The 22,861-nt window shown below is 38.9% G+C and overlaps 1 protein-coding gene across 1 annotated transcript; it reads left to right on the top strand.

The window, feature by feature from the left end:
• The first annotated feature begins 9,425 nt into the window (after nucleotides 1-9,425).
• Nucleotides 9,426-22,067, top strand: LOC127423873 (protein-lysine 6-oxidase-like). Its single transcript, XM_051668541.1, has 7 exons — nucleotides 9,426-9,950; nucleotides 11,663-11,771; nucleotides 12,129-12,260; nucleotides 15,323-15,479; nucleotides 15,646-15,741; nucleotides 21,071-21,186; nucleotides 21,294-22,067. Exons 1-7 carry the CDS (start codon nucleotides 9,494-9,496, stop codon nucleotides 21,298-21,300), a joined length of 1,074 nt encoding a protein of 357 aa, XP_051524501.1. The 5' UTR covers nucleotides 9,426-9,493; the 3' UTR covers nucleotides 21,301-22,067.
• The last annotated feature ends 794 nt before the right edge of the window (nucleotides 22,068-22,861 follow it).

Genomic DNA, 22,861 nt, shown 5'->3' with positions numbered 1-22,861 from the left:
AATAAAAAATAAAAAATAGTTATACACATACGTACATACACACATACACATACGTAGTGCAATCTAATACAAATCTGTTATCTGTTATGTACAGTACAAATGTTTTTTTGTTTTTTTCCAGAGGAATGAAATGGCAGAAGAGGTTGGTTGTGTTGGATAAATATAAGAAAGACTAAACTGTGTATTGCACATAGTTATTGCTCAATGGGGCAGTTTTATCTGTTCATGAGATGGATAGTCTGAGGGGGAAAAAAAACTGTTCCTGTGCCTGACGGTTCTGGTGCTCAGAGCTCTGAAGCGTCGGCCAGAGGGCAACAGTTCAGAAAGGTAGTGGGCAGGGTGAGTGGTGTCCAGAGTGATTTTTCCAGCCTTTTTCCTAACTCTGGAAGTGTCTAGTTCTTGAAGGGAGGGCAGAGGGCAACCAAAAATCCTCTCAGCAGTCCGAACTGTCCTTTGTAGTCTTCTGATGTCTGATTTCATAGCTGAACCAAACCAGACAGTTATTGAAGTTCAGAGGACAGACTCAATGAATGCTGAGTAGAACTGTATCAGCAGCACCTGTGGCAGGTTGAACTTCCTCAACTGGCGAAGGAAGTACAACCTCTGCTGGGAGTCAATGTGGGTCTCCCACTTCAGGTCCTGTGAGATGGTAGTGCCCAGGAACCTGAATGACTCCACTGCTGCCACAGTGCTGTTTAGAATGGTGAGGGGGGTCAATGTTGGGGTGTTCCTCCTAAAGTCCACAATCATTCCAACGTTTTGAGCGTGTTCAGCTCCAGGTTGTTTTGACTGCATCAGTGAGCCAGCTGTTCAACCTCCCTTCTGTATGCAGACTCATCGTCATCTCGGATGAGGCCGATGACAGTAGTGTCATCTGCAAACTTCAGGAGCTTGACAGAGGGGTCCTTGGCGATGCAGTCATTGGTGTAGAGGGAGAAGAGTAGTGGGGAGAGCACACATCCTTGGGGGGAACCAGTACTGATTGTACAGGTGCTGGAAGTGAGTTTCCCCTGTCTCACTAGCTGCTGCCTGTCCATCAGAATGCTGGTAATCCACTGACAGATAGACGTGGGAACAGAGAGTTGGTGTAATTTATTCTGGAGTATAGCTGGGATGATGGTGTTGAAAGCTGAACTGAAGTCCACAAAAAGGATCCTTGCATATGTCTGTCCAGATGTTGCAGGATATGATGCAATCCCATGTTGACTGCATCATCCATATACCTGTTTGCTCGATAAGCAAATTGAAGGGGATCTAGAAAGGGTCCAGTGATGTCATTCAGGTGGGCCAACACCAGTCTCTCAAATGATTTCATGACCACAGACGTCAGAGCGACGGGTCTGTAGTCATTAAGTCCTGTGATTTTGGTTTCTTTGGGACAGTGATGATAGTGGAACGTTTGAAGCAGCATGAGACTTCACACTGCTCCAGTGATCTATTGAAGATCTGTGTGAAGATGGGGGCCAGCTGGTTAGCACAGGATCGAAGACATGTTGGTGAGACGCCATCTGGGCCTGAAGTCTTCCTCGACTTTTGTTTTCGAAAGACCCAGCACACATCATCTTCACAGATCTTAAGTGCAGGTTAAGTAGCAGGAGGGGGGAGGAGGGCGTTGCAGGAGGTGTTGGTGTTTGTGTGAATTGAAGGTCAGAGTGGGTGTGGGGTGTGAGATTGGGCCTTTCAAATCTGCAGTAGAACACATTCAGGTCATCAGCCAGTTGTTGGTCCACCACAGGGTTGGGGGCAGGAGTCCTGTAATTAGTAAGTTGTTTCATGCCACTCCACACTGATGCAGGGTCATTAGCTGACAACTTGTTTTTCAGCTTCTCAGAGTATCTTCTTTTAGCCACTCTGATTCCCTTATTCAGTGTGTTCCTGGCCTGATTGTACAAGACTTTATCCCCACCCCTGTAAGCATCCTCTTTGGCCTGACGAAGCTGCCTGAGCTCTGCTGTAAACCATGGTTTGTCGTTGTTAAATGTTAAATAAGTCCTAGTTGGATTGCACATATCCTCACAGAAACTGATATATGATGTAACAGTATCTGTGAGCTCATCCAGATTGGTGTCTGCAGCCTCAAAAACACTCCAATCAGTGCAGTCAGAGCAGGCTTGTAGTTCCAGCCCTGTACAGTCCTTAATACAGGCTTAGCAGATTTTAATTTCTGCCTGTAGGTTGGAAGAAGATGAACCAGACAGTGATCAGAGAGTCCCAAAGCTGCTCTAGGAACAGAGCGATGTGCATCCTTTATTGTTGTGTAATAATGATCCAGTATATTTCTGTCTCTGGTGGGGCATGTAATGTGCTGTTTGTATTTGGGCAGTTCACGTGTGAGGTTTGCTTTGTTAAAATCCCCAAGAATAATAACTGAGTCCGGGTATTGTTGTTCCGTGTCTGTGATTTGATCAGCCAGCTGTTGCAGCACCGCATTCAAACACGCATTTGGCGCGATATACACACTCACCAGAATAAACGAGGAAAACTGTTTCCTGTCACTCACTGTCAGCAATTAATTACAGTAATCTAATACCATTTTTAGTTCAAAAGTAGTGTAACAATTTACATTGAAAAATGTTGTAATCAGATTACAGTGACTAAATTACTTTTAAGCAAATTACTTCGGTTACACCAGTGGTTCAGTTGTTTTGTTTTGTTTTTTGTTCATGCCCCCCTTTGAAACTAGATAAAACCTTTTCCCTCATAATCTGTTGAAACAAATCTCAGTTGCCTCCGCGTCTGAGACCGTCAATCCGCACATCTTATCACGTGGCTTGTTCAGCGCGTTACCGTGGAGATGTAGAACGTGTGGAGGCTTCACGCTATTCTCTGCGGCATCCACGCACAACTCACCACACGCCCCACCGAGAGCAAGAACCACATTATAGCGACCACGAGGAGGTTACTCCATGTGACTCTACCCTCCCTAGCAACCGGGCCAATTTGGTTGCTTAGGAGACCTGATTGGAGTCACTCAGCACGCCCTGGATTCAAACTCACGACTCCAGGTGTGATAATCAGCGTCAATACTCGCTGAGCTGCCCAGGCACTGCCAGTTTTGCTGAATAATATATATTTTTTTTAAAAATTATATAAAATAAATAAAAAATAATATAATCTGAATTTTGTCACTAAAGCTAGACTATTCTAACTAGGTTTTCTTACAGTATATAACACCCAAAAATAGAACAAATGCAAAAGTGAGCAATGTTAATATATAATAGCTCACCAAAAAATAACATTTGCCATCATTTACTCACCCTCGTTGTTCAAGTATGACTTTATTAATCTGTGAAACACAAAATTAAGGGATGAGAAGACTGTTAAGCTCCAAAAGCACATAAAAGATCAAATAATTAATATTTTTGAATTGAATAAAACCTCTTAATTTAGATGTTGCCACTAAAAGCACATTTTTAGGTCACCACTTTTTGTTTCAGTGTAGAAACGGATTCTGACTAAATAAAGTCATTAGTATGACGGATATTTTGACAGACTTTGCAACAACAACAGTTGATGGCAAATGAGAGAGTAATGTTAACCAGCAAACATTCACACTAACATTTAGAAGAAAACAGAAGTGTTACAAAATAATGTGCACATTATAGACTATTAAATGACTTTTCAGCAATAATTTAATCATATTCTGTTTAAGTCTGAAAACTGCATATATTTGTATCCTTTACAAAGTGTATTACTGAACTGGATTCAGTCTCAAATGTGTCAGATATGAGTGTGTATAAAATATTACATTTGTAGAGAGGAGAGTTTATTTCATTTATAACAAATTAAATTGTGTCATTCTGTGTCAAATCAACCAGAAGCCCCCTGCTCAAAATGTTTTTTTTTTTTTTTTATTGTACCTATATTCAATGGTGAAAAACCAAACATAGGTCACAAGGTATAAAACTAGTTTTTCTTGTTCAGGAAAACAAAAGTCATGTGGCTCTAGCTGTTGTATTTTAAAAATCTGCAAAGCTCTGAAATTCATCATTAGGGTGTTTAGATGTTGTGTCAAGGTGCTGAAACTCGACTGTATTTGCTCTGATTTATTATTATATACTATCTGCCGTAAAAGTCTCTGGGTGTCCGAGAATCTAAATTAACGGTGCTCCAAAATCACCCTAGACAAAATAATGGATTACTCAGTAAATATTGATCCATGGTGTTTAATATTTTGGCTTTCATCATCATTGTTTGGCTTTATCTTTCTTCAGAAAAAAAATTAAAATACAAAAATTTCAGCTGTGTTGGTCGATTTGCCATGGAATAACCCAGTTATTACATATCCTCTTTGAATGATGCCACATGTGTGAGTACGGAAGTATTTGTGCTAATGTATGCAAAATACATCCAATAACTCGTCACGTGTGTGCTGATGTGGTTATAGCTGTTCTCCTGCTGTGTTTTATTGGCCAGGAGGAGTCAAAACGCTGGAGAGACATGTGGCATATAAAGAGCGTTTTTATTTGATTTTAATGACGAAAGGTCACCCGCTGATGTGCCCATACGACACCCTTTAAAAACTCATAAAGTCACTTAAACAAACAGCTGGACAGCCCATTCAAACATGCAATACAGACAGTGCTATTAAAGGGACAGTTCACCCAAAACTGAAAATTCCCTCATCATTTACTCACCCTCATGTCATCCCAGATGTGTATGACTTTCTTTCTTCTGCAGAACACAAATGAAGATTTTTAGAAGGATATTTCAGCTCTGTAGGTCCATACAATGCAAGTGAATGATGACCAGAACTTTGAAGCTCCAAAAAGCACATAAAGGCAGCATAAAAGTAATCCATAAGACTCCAGTGGTTTAATCCATGTCTTCAGAAGTGATATGATAGGTGTGGGTGAGAAACAGATACAAATTTAAGTCCTATTTTACAATAAATCTACACTTTCACTTTCACATTATTCATCTTTTGTTTTTGGCAATTTGTATTCTTCGTGCATATCGCCACCTACTGGGCAGGGAGGAGAATTTATAGTAAAAATTGACTTAAATATTGATCTGTTTCTCACTCACCTATCATCTCTCTTCAGAAGACATGGATTAAACCACTGGAGTCTTATGGATTACTTTTATGCTGCCTTTATGTGCTTTTTGGAGCGTCAAAGTTCTGGTCACCATTCACTTGCATTGTATGGACCTACAGAGCTGAAATATCCTTCTAAAAATCTTCATTTGTGTTCTGCAGAAGAAAGAAAGTCATACACATCTGGGATGGCATGAGGGTGAGTAAATGATGACAGAATTTTCAGTTTTGGGTGAACTGTCCCTTTAAGTGCATATGAACCGTTTGAAAAAAAACTGTTTGTGCTTCTCATGACAGACTGAAGGAACATTTAGACATTTGTGTAAATCTCATTTTTGCATCTCGACTTGTTTCACAATAACGGTTTTCATTCTGAAGTGTTGTTGAGAACAGCAGAAACTTCTGAATCTGGACGTGACGCTCAATTCCAGCAGCCAAACCAGAACTCCACATATTAATTTCAAGCTCTTATAGTGAAACTGAACAAGGTGACAAACACTGCGGTAAAGCGGAAAACAAATATGACATTTAACTCTGTAAACACTGGGGATATTCAGCTCAGTCTCCTTTTTCCATTGATTAAAAGAAAGGGGAAGCACAATGATGGGGGCGTTTTTTGTTAGCAAATAATTGATTCACCAACAAGTTCATGATATATTTAGTATTTTTACAGAATTATTACAAAGTTGCGCTTACATACTAATGCAATGCACAAGCTGTGGATTGAAATTATGTTTAAATAATTGTATTTAATTAGTGGTACTACGGCAAACATCACTATTATTATTGTTTACGTTTTGGGGTTTTGGGCCTTAAGTATTAAACTTGCATCGTTTGTGCTACAGAGCGGTGTGCTTTTTTTATTAAGTATTAATTTAGTTTACTTTACAAAGCATTTGGATTTATGATTTATACCTGACGAATGAAAAAACAGCTGAAAAAAATCCCAAAGATTTACGGGTCAATGACGTGATGCTCATATTTATCCAGATTTATTACATTATTCAAAAATACATTACAAATGCAATTCACACAAAATAATGACTTGAATACACATCTTGTTCTAGGTCTGAATTCAAAGTCATTTTGATAATGTTTTGGGGCTTAAAGTAAAAAATAGTGTGGTATAACCTTCCGGAGACAGTAAAAATTTCAAAAATGTATTAAAAGCTGAAATTCTTGAAAAAAGAAATGTTGTCATGAGTAGTGCATAATGATCTTTTATTATTACTTCTTTAAAAAATAACCAGATTATGTGTAGATTATGTGTAGATTATGTGTAGATTGTGTGTAGATTATGTGTAGATTATGTGTAGATTATGTATAGATTATGTGTAGATTATGTGTAGATAGTGTGTATATTATGTGTAGATTATGTGTAGATTATGGGTAGATTGTGTGTAGATTGTGTGTATATTATGTGTAGATTATGTGTAGATTGTGGGTAGATTGTGTGTAGATTGTGTGTAGATTGTGGGTAGATTGTGTTTAGATTGTGTTTAGATTGTGTGTAGATTATGTGTAGATTGTGTGTAGATTATGTGTAGATTATGTGTAGATAGTGTGTAAATTATGTGTAGATTATGTGTAGATTGTGGGTAGATTGTGTGTAGATTATGTGTAGACTGTGTGTATATTATGTGTAGATTATGTGTAGATTATGTGTAGATTGTGTGCAGATTGTGTGTATATTATGTGTAAATTATGTGTAGATTATGTGTAGATTGTGTGTAGATTGTGTGTAGATTGTAGATTATGTGTAGATTGTGTGCAGATTGTGTGTATATTATGTGTAAATTATGTGTAGATTGTGTGTAGATTGTGTGTAGATTGTAGATTATGTGTAGATTATGTGTAGATTATGTGTAGATTGTGTGTAGATTGTAGATTATGTGTAGATTCTGTGTAGATTATGTGTAGATTATGTATAGATTGTGTGTAGATTATGTGTAGATTGTGTGTAGATTGTGTGTAGATTATGTATAGATTGTGTGTAGATTATGTATAGATTGTGTGTAGATTGTGTGTAGATTATGTGTAGATTCTGTGTAGATTATGTGTAGATTATGTATAGATTGTGTGTAGATTATGTGTAGATTGTAGATTATGTGTAGATTATGTATAGATTGTGTGTAGATTATGTATAGATTGTGTGTAGATTATGTATAGATTGTGTGTAGATTGTAGATTGTGTGTAGATTGTGTGTAGATTGTGTGTAATGTGTAGCTCAATATGTGTTTGACAGACAGTTGTGTCTCATGAAATTTCAGTGTGGAAGTCATGAATCCTGTTCTAGATTTGTTGCATCATCTCATTCATATGAAAAATAAAACATCAAACTGTATCAGAATATATTCTATTCTATTATTTTCTAATTGTCTTGAAAATGTTTAGAAAATTTGACACTATCTGGACATTTTGAAGGTGTAATATATTCACTAAAGACCCGAATATGTCATAATGTCTGGCGAAACACACGAGCATTTAAGGGTTAAAGTAATAATTTCAATAAAATTTTTTTTAGAAAATGCTCTAAATGTTTTTCAAAAAATGTGGAACCAACATGGACACAAAGATTACATTTCTACGAAATTGACTCGTGTTTTAAACTAGATTTTCAAAAGATTTTTCAACAACCCTTACAGTGAAATCATAGAGACTTAAGGGTGGGCACTTTTGACTTGGGCCAGTAAGCAACCATTTAGCAATGCCATAGCAACCGTCCACATCATCCTAGCAACCACCTAGAACACCCTAACTATGTGCATAGCAACACCCTGGCAACCACCCAGAACAGAATTTTGCACGGGGAACACCGGAAATGACTGTTGTTAAATCATTATTATACTACAGTTGCAATCAAAATTACTCAACCCCCCCAAGACAGTAAGGATTTACAAAGGTAAGCTTTTCTGAAGACCCAGAATTTTTAAACTTTACATTTATATCAGTTGAGTGACACATTCAAAGTTATAGTGTGAATATATAACCTAATATTTCTAAATAGCAGGATTTTTAAAAATACAGCCATGTCATAATTATTCAACCCCTATTGCATGTAGCTGTTTCTTAATTTTGTTTTAAAACAATTACTTGTGTAGCCTTACATATTTAAGTCATCAATCTGCAATGGCACTTATTTAAGTTTTAAAATGTAAGTTTAGCGTTGCAAGCAAAAATGTATTTCTATGCAAAAAATGCAATTAAAAAAATCAGTCTCAAAAGCTAATAGAGGAGATCATTTCATTACACAAGAAAGGTCATGGCTAAAAGGACATTTCCAAGACACTTCAGTTTCCAATAGACAAAGCTGGCAGCAACATTCATACATTTTTTAAATATGGTACAACAGCAACCTTCTTGGGGTGTGGAAGAAAGCAAAACTTCACCAAGGGAAATGTTGACCTGAATATTCAAGAAGTAATTAGGAAAGACCTGTGGAGTCCTGGAAGAAGGTTTTATAGATGTATGACACTAAACTGAAAATGAGTTTTACACCCATGGGTCAGCAGTACGTCTGGAGTAAGATGACAAGGTGATAAGAACGACACCATCCCCAACAGTCAAGCATGGGGTGGGTCAGTCCTGTTATGGGGGTGTTTTGCTGCTATCCTGACTGTGTGAATGACACCATGGATTCTTTCAGGTATCAGTCCATTTTGGCATGAAAAATGTGATGCCTTCAGTGTGTAAATTGAAGCTCGGTGATCACTGGACTTTCCAGCAAGACAATAACACCAAGGATACAACCAAGTTCAGGGATAGGTCATGGAATGTCGTTAAATGGCCCTTTCAGTCCATCATTAAAATCCCATTGTAAACCTTTGTTGGGATTTCAAGAAATCAATGGCAGCACAGAAACCAAAGAATGTCAATGAGCTGGAAGCTTTTGCTCATGAGAAATGTGTAAAGATTCTAATAGAGAGGTGTCCGAAGCCTGAGAACACTTACCTGAAACATTTATTTGCTGTTATTAAGGATAAAGGATGCTCCACAAATGATTGACTTTGGGGGTTGAATATTTTTGACATGACATTTGTGGAGAGAATTAGTTATTTTTTATTTTAAAATGTGGGTAAACTGAACTCATTGTTCTCAAAATCACTCAAATGTGTATTAAAAACTTACATTGACTGTTTACTGAGGTTATAGTTGATGTGTTTTAATTCACATCACCAGAATGTGTTGCTGGTCAGGGGGGTTGAATAATTTTGATTGCAACTGTATATAAATCAGACAGCTGTATAAAGTGTTGATCATGCCAGTCCTCGTGTACTCAAGCTATGATGAGAGATGTTGCCAGTGTCGCTTGTGTAACTTTGAAACCGATCCAGAACCCTTTAAAATCTCCCAAAGCACCTGAATCAGCCCCTCCTCAGAGGACACTGATGAAGTCCAGAAGGATCTGCGCTCTTGTTGTTTGACTGGAGAGATTAAACGCTGCTGTGGAGCGGATGATGGAGAGGGTTACCCGTGGAAGTGTGCTTCTGCTGGTTTTCTGTGTTTGTAGTTGTGTTCTGACAGTTTTCTCGCAGTTAAACGCCGGATCGAGAGCGGCGGCAGGTGCTCTGCGTGCGCGGACGCGATGGACGAATAACGGGCGCGTGTTTCATCTAGTGAGTCGCGGGTCCGAGTTTGTGCCACCGGGCCGAACAGTGCCGAACCGACGAGCCGCTGGACCCGTGATCCCGATCAGTGACGGTCACAACACGAGCTCAAACTCTCCAACAGAAACAACTGACACTCAGAGAACAGAAGACATGATGATGGGAGATGATCCATATGATCCATATAAATCCGTCCGGAACAGTCCACATAATAATCCATATTATAATTATTATGACTCGTACTACAGACCCCGACACAGCACTCAGAGACACAACGGCTACGGAACCAGATACTTCCAGAATGGTAAGATGTGTGAGATGATGAGGAGACTGGGGTTAGTTGGCACACTTTTCATTGTTTGTTGAATATCTTTGGTGGAACAAACATTAAGATGACTAAATAAAAATAAACAGGTCATTCGGTTCCACAGAAAATATCCTAAAAATTGTTCATTCTTGACTGAAGTAATGTTGCGCACTTGTTAGATTTGGTTGGCATATGTTGAAAGACTACAGTTGGTGGGAAACAACTGTGTGATATGATTCTTTTTATGATTTGTATGATTAATTTATGATATGATTTATATATATATATATATATATACATGTATGATCTTTATAGCTTTAATAACTGTCTCATCACCTCTGCAAACTTTCAGATGTTATATTTTTGTGACCGCAACCAATTATGACCCAAAAATCAACTCCCTTAATTATGATTATAATGAGGAAAGAAATACACACACACACACACACACACACAGAGACACGCACACACAGACACACACACACACACATACAGAGACACAAACACACAGACACACACAAACACACACACACACACACACACACAGAGACACAAACACACACAGAGACACAAACACACAGACAGACACACAAACACACAGACACACACAGACACACAGACAGACACACAGACACACAAACACACACACAGACACACACACACACACACAAACAAACACACACAGAGACACAAACACACAGACAAACACACACACACACACAGACAAACACACACACACACAGACAGAGACACACACACACACAGACACACACACAGACACACATGCACACACAGAGACACACACACAGAGACACACACAGACACACATGCACACACAGAGACACACAAACACACACATAGACACACACACACACAGAGACACAGACACACGCACACACAGGCACACATGCACACACAGAGACACACAAACACACACATAGACACACACACACACACACACACAGACACACACACACAGAGACACAGACACACGCACACACAGGCACACATGCACACACAGACACACACACAAAGACGCACACACACACACACACACCACACACAGACACACACAGACACACACACACAGACACACACAGCTGTTAAAGGGATAGTTCATCCAAAATTTTTTATTCTCTCATCATTTACTCACCCTCATGATATTCCAGATATGTATGACTTTCCAGGATAAGCACACAAACACACCATTATGAGTAAAGAAACAGATAAATACAAATCTAAACTAAAACCAATGAAGCTTCTGTACAGCATTCCTCATAATCGGCTTTAAACAGCGCTGCTCTTCCGGCTGTGATGCACGTGTGTCAGTTCTCGCATGAAAATGCCAGCACGTTTACGTCACATGCGCATACTGCTGCTGACCAGAAGCGATGGGTTATAGTTAAAAAGTCCTTATATATTGAGCTTTTTCACACCAAAAGTGATCGTGTCACTTTAGAAGTCATTAATTTAACCACTGGAGTCGTATGGATGACGTTTCTGCTGACTGTCTGTGATTTTTGGAGCTTCAAAAGAGAAATCTTCATTCACTTGCATTTTAAGGACCTGCTGAGCTGAGATATTTTTCTATTTTTCTTCAAATGTGTTCTGCTGAAGAAAGAAAGTCACACACACCTGGAATATCATGAGGGAGTAAATGATGAGAGAATTTTCATTTTTGGGTGAACGAACCCTTTAAATGTCCACAGGTCTTCCAGATCTTGTGGTGGACCCGTATATGATCCAGGTGTCCACGTATGTCCAGAGAGTGCCCATGTACAATCTCAGGTGTGCTGCGGAGGAGAACTGCCTGGCGAGGTTTGTATTGTATTTTTTAAGCTTTCCGATGGCAGTGAAATACTGTTTACAATCATAAAATAATTATTTTATAATAGATTTTATTAATCACTCATTGACTATAATAATAGTGGTAGTAAAAAGGAGAATCTGTTAAATTTACAGTAAAATACCGGCAGCTGTTGTTACCAGAAATTTACTGTAAAAAATATGATGACTGTGTTTAAGACTTTATGGTATGTAATATTGATGCCTTTATACAGTATTTCATAGTTCCACTATTCATATTATTAAATGATATAAACTTGATATACTAACCATCTATAAAAGTCTGCTTTTCACTTAAAAATGTCAGTTAATCTGTTTTCTGTCGATCAGTTCTGCTGCTAATGCTCGGGACTATGACACCAGAGTTTTACTACGGTTCCCTCAGCGTGTGAAGAATCAAGGAACCGCAGACTTTCTCCCCAGCAGACCGAGATATGCGTGGGAATGGCACAGCTGTCACCAGTGAGGAAAACTACACATTTAATGTCACTAAACTGTTACCATCCCAGGGTTTTTTTTTTGCGACAAAAGGTGTAGCGCATCAAAAAGTTTACCGATATAGCTGATGGAAACACAAATTATCACTAAAATTTCACAAGTGTCGACATAATATTTTTCCATTTAACTCTAGTGCATAAACTCTACGTCGATACTTGAAATGTCGCGAAAAACTGGTTTGGAAACTTTTTGTCGAGAAAATTGGCATTAACGCAAACATTTAATGCCACATGACAGAATTTACCCCAATCGTTAGCCTGTGTTAATCATGACGACAAGGTATACATCCTTGAAAGCCAATTTATTGTACGTGAAGCATTACTCGCACTGTTATGGATTGATCTTAACGGCATACTTGCACAGAACCGATGCTGCAAACACATCTGCGTCATAACACTTCCAGGAGTGCCAACACAAATATCTCGTATCATGCACCGGTCATCGACAAGTGCAAGGAGAACAAATGAATGGCCACTCTTTGCAATTAGTTTAATCACGGTAGACATCCCTTTATTTATTAAAGTTGCTTTTCCACACCATTCAAAATAATAGATGACAGTCGTGGAATTAACCTACAATATAAAAAACATAATTTCTGTGCACAAAGATGTTTTAAATTAAAAATAAACACACAATACTAGGAGAAAAGCTTTTCTGGAACACTAACATATAGCCCAATTCTATACAATTATTGTTTAGCTTACTTTTGAAAAAATGCCGGCAAAATTCCCTGTATTAAATAAGGCTAAATAAATTACCAAATGAATAAAGAATAAAATAAAATAATCAATTACCAAACAAAAAAGTCATATATACTTGCCTTTTCTTTACACAAACTTAAATTAGCTTTACCCTGTTCTGTAGATGAAAAAAGTCGTCTGAATGACATTCTCAGAATATTCTAGACTTTTATCAAGTCTATAAACTATCAGAACTATTTGTCCAATGCTGAGTTCACTTTCAGAAAATGAGCTTTTGAACATTTTAAAACTTTTAAATATTTTAAATCTAACTTTCTTTACCTCAGATTGCATTTGCTGAGCTTCTTCAGAAAATGTAAATTGCATTATGATGCTAAAATTAATTTTAGATGACAATCAAGTTCAGTTGCTCATTAAAAGTTGCTGGAGAAATATGCAGGACATAATGCAGTTGTGATGGCGATGCTTTAGATTAGATGATTGTTTAAAATATCCTGTTGAATATCAGGAATTTATCATGTAAACTCTGATATTACACCGCATCAATGTTTCTTTAATATCTGTGCACACAGCACATACACATCGATGGATGCTCCTTATACTAAGACTGAAAGTTTCTCCACTACATGGTGCAGGTTGCCAGCTTGAACAGGGCCATGATGATTTGCTTTCGGGTTGGAACCGGTGGCAATCTGCGATAGGCGCAACATCAGGACCAATATTACCGTCCTATCAGAAATGCAACTGCTCCCTTTTGATTGCAATTCCTCCTCTTCTGATTGCTTTTATTTGTGAAATTAAAATGACAGTAAGCTGCTAATTTCAATGAATTATCTCAATACTCTCCCCATTTTACCAAAACTTCAGAGGAAAAAAATTAGCGACATCTGGAAAGCGAAAGGTGCACAAATATTGATATACACACATTTCTGTATGGAAACGTCTTAAGGGCAGATTTATTTTGCTATAAACCAAAACTTATGCGACAAAGTGTTTTTTTTAGGCATGACGTCATCACGCACACCATTTTTATCGATAAAAGGCCATTTGAATTGAAACAGGCAGAAGACGACATATTTCACAAACATTTATTACGCATTTTTACTTTGTCAATAACAAAACAGTGTGAATAGTGGATGAAAACTAGGCTACTGAAATCTGTTAAAGGGATAGTTGAACCAAGAATGATAATTCTCAGGGGCCTGGGCAGCTCAGCAAGTAAAGACGCTGACTATCACCCCTGGAGTCAAGAGTTTGAATCCAGGGCGTGCTGAGTGACTCCAGCCAGGTCTCATAAGCAACCAAATTGGCCCGGTTGCTAGGGAGGGTAGAGTCACATGAGGTAACCTCCTTGTGGTCGCTATAATGTGGTTCTCGCTCTCGGTGGGGCGTGTGGTGAGTTGTGCGTGGATACTGCGGAGAATAGTGTGAAGCCTCGCACACTTCGTCTCCGCGGTAACGCACTCAACTAGCCTCATGGTTAGATGCGCGGATTGACGGTCTCAGACGCGGAGGCAACTGAGATTCGTCCTCCGCCACCAGGATTGGGGTGAGTCACTACGCCACCACGAGGACTTAGAGCGCATTGGGAATTGGGCATTCCAAATTGGGGAGGAAAGGGGAGAAAAATATTCAAATTTAAAAAAGAAAAAGAAAAAAGAAGGACTTTCTCTCTTCTGCGAAACGCAAACTAAGATATTTTGATGGAGATATGATATGAATATATCCACACAATGCAAGTCAGTGTGATTTTGTGTGATTTAATCCTTGTCTTCTGAAGTCATACGATCAGTCGCAAGTTTGAATCCAGGGTGTGCTGAGTGACTCCAGCCAGGTCTCCTAAGCAACCAAATTGGCCCGGTTGCTAGGGAGGGTAGAGTCACATGGAGTAACCTCCTCGTGGTCGTGATTAGTGGTTCTCGCTCTCAATGGGGCGTGTGGTAAGTTGTGTGTGGATCGTGGAGAGTAGCATGAGCCTCCACATGCTGTGAGTCTCCGCGGTGTCATGCACAACGAGTCACGTGATAAGATGCGCAGATTGACGGTCTCAGACGTGGAGGCAACTGAGACTTGTCCTCCACCACCCGGATTGTTGTGAGTAACCACGCCACCACGAGGACCTACTTAGTAGTGGGAATTGGGCATGCCAAAAGCAACTTATAGTGCATCCAAGTATGTGTTCCAGGGAATTGAACCCATGATTTGGCATTGTTAGCATCATGCTCTACCTGTTGAACTTCATGACCAATTATAATGAATGTGATTTCTCTACAGAGCATAAAAAGTTGAATCTGTGTGAAATTGTGACTCCTGTGTCTCATTCAGTCACTACCACAGTATGAATGAGTTCTGTCATTACGATCTGCTGGACGTGAGCACACAGAGGAAAGTAGCGGAGGGTCATAAAGCCAGTTTCTGCCTGGAGGACACGTCATGTGACCCGGGATACTACCGCCGTTACGCCTGCACGTCTCACACACAGGTACATAATTACTGTAGTCCCCTACAGAAAAGAGTGACTCCATGTGCCAAACTTTGACATAAACATGTGTTTAAAACGCAACAGAAATGACAGAGTTTGATGAGATGTGGCGTGTTATAATTATTCTGCTCTGTCATTGTCTTCTCATGAAATGCACCTCTCATAGGGTTTGAGTCCAGGATGTTATGACACATACAGCGCAGATATCGACTGTCAGTGGATCGATATCACAGACGTTCAGCCGGGGAAGTTCATACTCAAGGTAAGACCACTTTTACGTCAACTCATATTCATGTAATAATCCGTTTTCTCCTTGAACGTGATGTGTGTCATTTTTTCAATGTTAAGATACTTCATATTTCAGTTTAATATTCAGAGTCAGCTATTGGTAAATCATGGGTAGATTGATTTCCTGAAGAGTATAAAGACAGGAAATCATTCACAATGGAGAGTCGCTGTGTGGAGTTCTGTTGTGCGACTACACCATATGCGACCGGCCGACCGGATGTGATCTATTCCATTCAAAACTATGAGCACGCTGTGAGAAACAGTTTTTGTCCTAAACTTTATTTTTTAACGCTTGCTACTTCAGCAGATTGAACAGTTATGAATGCAGAAGTCAGAAATGATCAGTTATGTTTCAAATACTATATATCACAAAAGTAATTTGTAATTTAAGGAATATTCCGGGTTCAATACAAGTTAATCTCAATCGACAGCATTTGTGTCATAATGTTGATTACCACAAAAATTAATTTCCACTCGTCCCTCCTTTTCTTTAAATGTGTGTTCCAGCGAGACACTTACAATGGAAGTCAATGGGGTCAATCTGTAAACATTAAAATACTCACTGTTTCAAAAGTATAGACACAAGACATAAACAATATGTGTGTTAACATGATTTTACTGTCATAAAATCACTTACTAACCACATCTGTGGAAAGTTATAGATGATTTTACTACTTCGTTGCCATGACGATGTAACACGGAAAAGTAGCCCATCTTAAAAACATTGATTTAAACAACTTTACAGCTCAAATAACACACAAGTTTTAACAGTAGAATGAATGTAAGTGCTTTTATAAAATTATAATCTTCACATTTCTGCCTTTAAACCCTCCAAAAGTATAGACACAAGACATAAACAATATGTGTGTTAACATGATTTTACTGTGATTAAATCACTTACTAACCGCATCTGTGTGAAGTTATAGACAATTTTACTACTTTGTTGCCATGACGACGTAATGTCAATGAACCCCAAAAAGGACGTTTTGAACAACTTTACAGCTCAATAATACACAAGTTTTAACAGAAGAATTAATGTAAGTGCTTTTATAAATTATAAGCTTCACATTTCTGTCTTTAAACCCTCCAAAAATGTACCCCATTGACTTCCATTGTAAGTGTCTCACTGCAACACACATTTGTGCTTTTTTTTTAAAGAAAAGGAGGGACGAGTCAAAATAAATTTTTGTGGTAATCATATTATGCCACAAATGCTGTCGATTGAACTGAACTTAAAATGAACCCGGAATATTCCTTTAATGATTTTTTTTTTTTTCAGACACAAAGTGTATCAAGGTTGAAACATACATTTATTTCTATTAATTAATGATGGAGCAACATATTTTGTGTGAAAATAAATAATAACAGAAGGTTGTTTTGACAGTGCTGTTTAGAATGGTGAGGGGGGTCAGTGTTGGGGTGTTTCTCCTAAAGTCCACAATCATCTCCACCGTTTTGAGCGTGTTCATCTCCAGGTTGTTTTGACTGTTTGTCCTTGGCGATGCAGTCATTGGTGTAGAGGGAGAAGTGTAGTGAGGAGAGCACACATCCCTGGGGGGCACCAGTGCTGATTGTACAGGTGCTGGAAGTGAATTTCCCCTGTCTCACAAGCTGCTGCCTGTCCGTCAGAATTCTGGTAATCCACTGACAGATAGACATGGGAACAGAGAGTTGGTGTAATTTATTCTGGAGTATAACTGGGATGATGGTGTTGAAAGCCGAACTGAAGTCCACAAAAAGGATCCTTGCATATGTCCCTGGTCTGTCCAGATGTTGCAGGATATGATGCAATCCCATGTTGACTGCATCATCCATATACCTGTTTGCTCGATAAGCAAGTTGAAGGTGATCTAGAAAGGGTCCAGTGATGTCCTTCAGGTGGGCCAACAACAGTCTCTCAAATGATTTCATGACCACAGATGTCAGGGCGACAGGTCTGTAGTCATTAAGTCCTGTGATTTTTGATTTCTTTGGGGTGGGGATGATAGTGGAACGTTTGAAGCAGCATGAGACTTCACACTGCTCCAGTGATCTATTGAAGATCTGTGTGAAGATGGGGGCCAGCTGGTTAGCACAGTATTTTAGACAAATGGGTGAAACACAGTCTGGGCCCTGTGCTTTTCTTGTTTACTGTTTCCGTAAGCCCCGGCACACATCCTCTTCACAGATCTTAAGTGCAGGTTGAGTAGCAGGAGGGGGGAGGAGGGGGGTTGCAGGAGGTGTTTGTGTGAAGTGAAGGTCAGAGTGGGTGTGGGGTGTGAGATTGGGCCTTTCAAATCTGCAGTAGAACACATTCAGGTCGTCAGCCAGTTGTTGGTCCACTACAGTGTTGAGGATGGTGTCTTGAAGTTAGTAAGTTGTTTCATGCCACTCCACACTGATGCAGGGTCGTTAGCTGAAAACTTGTTTTTCATCTTCTCAGAGTATCTTCTTTTAGCCACTCTGATTCCCTTATTCAGTGTGTTCCTGGCCTGATTGTACAAGACTTTATCCCCACCCCTGTAAACATCCTCTTTGGCCTGCCTGAGTTTTCCTGTAAACCATAATTTGTCGTTGTTGTACGTTAAATAAGTCCTATTAGGAATGCACATATCCTCACAGAAACTGATATATGATGTAACAGTATCTGTGAGCTCATCCAGATTGGTGTCTGCAGCCTCAATCTCAAACATTTGTACTCCATATTTGTTGAATTATTGTTACTGTTGTTATAATAAAAATAACTATAAAAACCGTATTTTTAATAATAATAATAATAAGAAGAAGGATAAATACTTTGAACATTACAGTTTTTCTCGATTGCTTAAACATATTTGTCCACTCTTAAATCACATTTTCAAAACAGTTAACACACAGGCTAAAACTGAAGCTCACTGGCCAAAATGACTAAATTGGTTTGCAAAATGCTCTAACACTCACGAAACATTAAAAACATGCAACAAAAGCTAATATTTCCATCAAACACCACAACTTGTGGTCAAATTAATGTGTTCTTTCAATCAATCATTACACAATGGACAACAAAATACAGCTATCAATATGAAATATGATACTTTTCAAACTCAGATGCTGAATACTGTAAAAAAAGCAACCAAAAGAAACTTATGGGTGGAAATATCTAAAAAACTAAATAAAGAGTTGAAATACTCAGAACTTCACATTTAGTCCATTCGTTCCTGATGATTATGCCACAGGTCCTCATCAACGTCGCATTGGATTTTTTCCCTTGCAATGCACCGAGGGAAATACCTCCTTGCATGGTGTATCCATCCCTGGCAGTCCTCTGCATCTGTTGCCAGGCAACCAGCATTCATTGCCTCCAGGAGGGACATCTGCTCATATGGCCGGTGTCATACACCTTCCATCTCCAAGCAGAGAAGAACTCCTCAATTGGGTTCAGAAAAGGAGAGTATACAGGGAGGAATTGTATCATCATACGGGGCTGTGCTGCAAACCATTCATTCACAAGGCGAGAGTGGTGGAAGGCAACAATGTCCCAAATGATGACATACAGAGTCACGCCAGGCCTCAACAGCCCTCTTTCTTCGGGTGGAACCAGTCTTTCAGTGTGTCAAGAAATGTGATGAGGTGTTCTGTATTGTATGGGCCGGTATGTGGCAAAGGACACCATCATTGGAGATGGCAGCACACATGGTGATATTGGCGCCCATTTGACCTGGCACTGTAAAGGTGCCCCTCTGCCCAATGATGTTCCTCCCATGTCTCCTCAATTTACAGAGGTTGAAGCCGGCTTCATCCACATAAATGAATTTGTGATGTGCCCCTTCAGCTTCAAGCTCCATTATCCTCTAAGAAAAAAAGAAAATTCATAAAGCAAATTATTCCAAGGCATTACAATAACAAATCCATACCTGCACATACTGGAATCGATGTCAGAGTTTCTTTGGAATGGAACTCTGTACAGCTGCTTCATTCTGACATGGTTTTGTTTAAGGACTCTATCAATAGATGCCAAAACTCACACTGTTGATGTTTCTAAATGCTCCCTGATCTGCAGTTACTGCTGCCTGGATTTCACGCAGTCTGATCGCATTGTTTGTCACGACCATATCTACAATGGCAGCCTCCTGTTCAACACTAAACATGTTTCCTCTGCCACCAGTGTGTGTATTCTATAAAGTAAAATTGACATTATGACAGTCACATAAATGGGGTTGATGAAACATCTGCATTACTGTAGACACAGTTTGTTCTGCCAACAGGACAATACAGTAAAGCTGAAATACACTGTGGTATACAGTAACATTGTGATTTACCTCTTCTCATTCCGACAAAGCCCGACAATAGATGCCACAGTGCTCTGACTCAGAATGGGCTGGACCCTTTGTCCAGCCTCTCTAAAGGACAGCCATGATTGATGACTTGGTCAATAATTGTTGCCTGAATTTCATTTGAAACTTGAGCTCTATTTTCTTCCACCACGCATGCAAACTCCTCTTCCTTGGGCCCCTCTGCCATGGCCTCTTACTCTCCTTCCGTGCCTTAGGCCTCTTTGATCAGAGGTGGCATCTTTTATAGATGGATGAGGACTGATTGAAGAGATGTGCAAATGTGTTTCACACAGGTGCATTAGAGATTCATAATTATGCAAGTACTTTCTATCAGCTGTGAATAGATGTTTTCCTTTTGTTCAACACAGTTAATCCAATAGAGTTTGGGGTCTTTCAATGAGATCTGTGGTAACTGTTTTGACAAAGGGTGTGAAAAATATGTGAAACAAATGCAAGAGAAGACTTCTGCTGTGCTAAGAAGGTGATGATGAAGATCAAGTGGATCCCAGTTTCATTAAGCGTGTCTTAGCAAATGAGAAAAACTGTAATCATGAATTTAATCAAATTATTCCATCTGCTCAACATAATAACACTCTCTCACATCATTTTGAGGTGTCGTTAGAAGTCCCAGACAACAAACTCACAAACAACCTTACCAACTTTCTTCAAAGCTCTATTTTCCTTTTTTGATCTTTCTATATGTGTCAAGGGACTGGGCGCTCTGACATCACGATTCACAAGTGCCTTCGCAGCAAATAGAATCTATTGTGATCAAATTAAATATACATCACGACTGCTACTAGGGGCGAAATATGACAGTCGTTTGTGAATGTTGGAGGCCGTGAGAAGGTGCTTTAAAAACATTGCTCTGTTTGTTTGAGCATCCCGACATAGAAACATCTGCTCAACCAGTAGCGTGAGTTTGGGGCAAGACTGTCTGTCATTATTTTTGGTGACACTAGTGGTGTTGAAATGACATGCTTCACCTTTAAGTTGTGATTTTTCTTTCAGATTACTGTAAATCCAGGTTACCATGTTTCAGAGTCAGACTTCAGCAATAATATCGTCCGCTGTGACGTTCACTACACTGGTAACTATGCTCACGTGTCCGGCTGCACCATGTCCTCGTAAGTGCCTGCGCTTTTCATTCACAGACAGCTGCATGATCAGAAATTATATAATTTTTAACAAACAAACAAGGTTGTGCGAGTGTGTAAAATCCTTCTGTTCACAGACACTAGATCAGCGAGAGCAGAGGACACACACACACACACACACACACACACACACACACACACACACACACACTGAGCCAGCGGCGTCTAACGAGAGCGATGACAACATTCAGTCTTCAGGTTTACTGTGCACAGATTGTCATTTTCTGACAAAAAGAACCAAATATCTGTATAACAACTACTGTCAATTAAAATGTTATGATGACTGTATGACACAGTATGAACAACCTGATCTGACAACATGTGAACAGCTATTCTTCACAGTATTATGCAATGCTGTCTTTATTAGTGTAAGATAATTATGAAACACAATCCAGTTGTACTTGTAGGATTTTTATCTTCATTACATGCATCTTTGAAAGGATTGAAGATATCTATTTAATCACCATGATCATATTGTTTCTAAATAAAGATTAGTTTTAATGATGTTTAGGAGGCCAGTAGAAGAAAGTGTAATGAGACGTAAAAGAGAGACTGAAGATGCTGCACTATAAACTAAAGTGTAAAAAGTCATTTTCAGATTTTAGTTGAATGTTTTCTGTGTTCTTTAAGACATTCTTTAAATGCTTTGCCTCTTAAGGGTGCTATTGATATTATACTTTTGTTTAGGAGGCAAATATTACTTGAATAAAAGCTATCAGATGACAATATGAATTTGAAGTCTGTGTGTGTACAGTATAAATAACATATGCAATGCACGTGTGAGTGTATGTGCCTGTCTCCATCTGTTGGTCCATGTGTCTCTGTGTGTTTGTATGTATGTTTTGAGCAAATGTCTCCACACTGATAGGAAAACCTCAAGTTGTCATTGTATGAACAGCAAAACGGTCCCAATGACAAAAACGGTTTAGTAAAGATATTTAACTAAAGGCTAAAGGTCCCCTGGGGTTATTTTAATAGATTTTATTTTCTCCCAAAACACTAAATTGCAACAAAAACTACCTCAGCACTTTTTTTAAACATCTGCTTGTCATTGGCACACCTTAAAGGAATATTCCGGGTTCAATTCAAGTTAATCTCAATCGACAGCATTTGTGACATAATGTTGATTATTAATACCTAAATTAATTTCGTCTCGTTCCTCCTTTTCTTAAATAAAGCACAAATGTGTGTTCCAGTGAGACACTTACAATGGAAGTCAATGGGGTCAATCTGTAAACATTAAAATACTCACTGTTTCAAAAGTATAGACACAAGACATAAACAATATGTGTGTTAACATGATTTTACTGTGATTAAATCACTTACTAACCACATCTGTGGAAAGTTATAGATGATTTTACTACTTCGTTGCCATGACGATGTAACACGGAAAAGTAGCCCATCTTAAAAACATTGATTTAAACAACTTTACAGCTAAAATAACACACAAGTTTTAACAGTAGAATGAATGTAAGTGCTTTTATAAAATTATAATCTTCACATTTCTGCCTTTAAACCCTCCAAAAATTGGCCCCATTGACTTCCATTGTAAGTGTCTCACTGGAACACACATTTGTGCTTTTATTAAAGAAAAGGAGGAACGAGTCGAAATTAATTTGATCAATTATCAATAATCAACATTATG

Source organism: Myxocyprinus asiaticus, chromosome 33 (genome assembly GCF_019703515.2).
Source record: "Myxocyprinus asiaticus isolate MX2 ecotype Aquarium Trade chromosome 33, UBuf_Myxa_2, whole genome shotgun sequence".
Classification (NCBI taxonomy): Eukaryota; Metazoa; Chordata; class Actinopteri; order Cypriniformes; family Catostomidae; genus Myxocyprinus; species Myxocyprinus asiaticus.
This window is presented reverse-complemented; position numbering and strand designations above follow the sequence as displayed.

Excerpts from the sequence above, each read along its gene's own strand:
- LOC127423873 (XM_051668541.1), top strand. The coding sequence starts at position 9,494 with ATGATGGAGAGGGTTACCCGTGGAAGTGTGCTTCTGCTGGTTTTCTGT. Across the intron at positions 9,951-11,662 it reads AACCAGATACTTCCAGAATG|GTCTTCCAGATCTTGTGGTG; the intron begins GTAAGATGTGTG and ends AAATGTCCACAG. Across the intron at positions 15,742-21,070 it reads CGGGGAAGTTCATACTCAAG|ATTACTGTAAATCCAGGTTA; the intron begins GTAAGACCACTT and ends TTTTTCTTTCAG.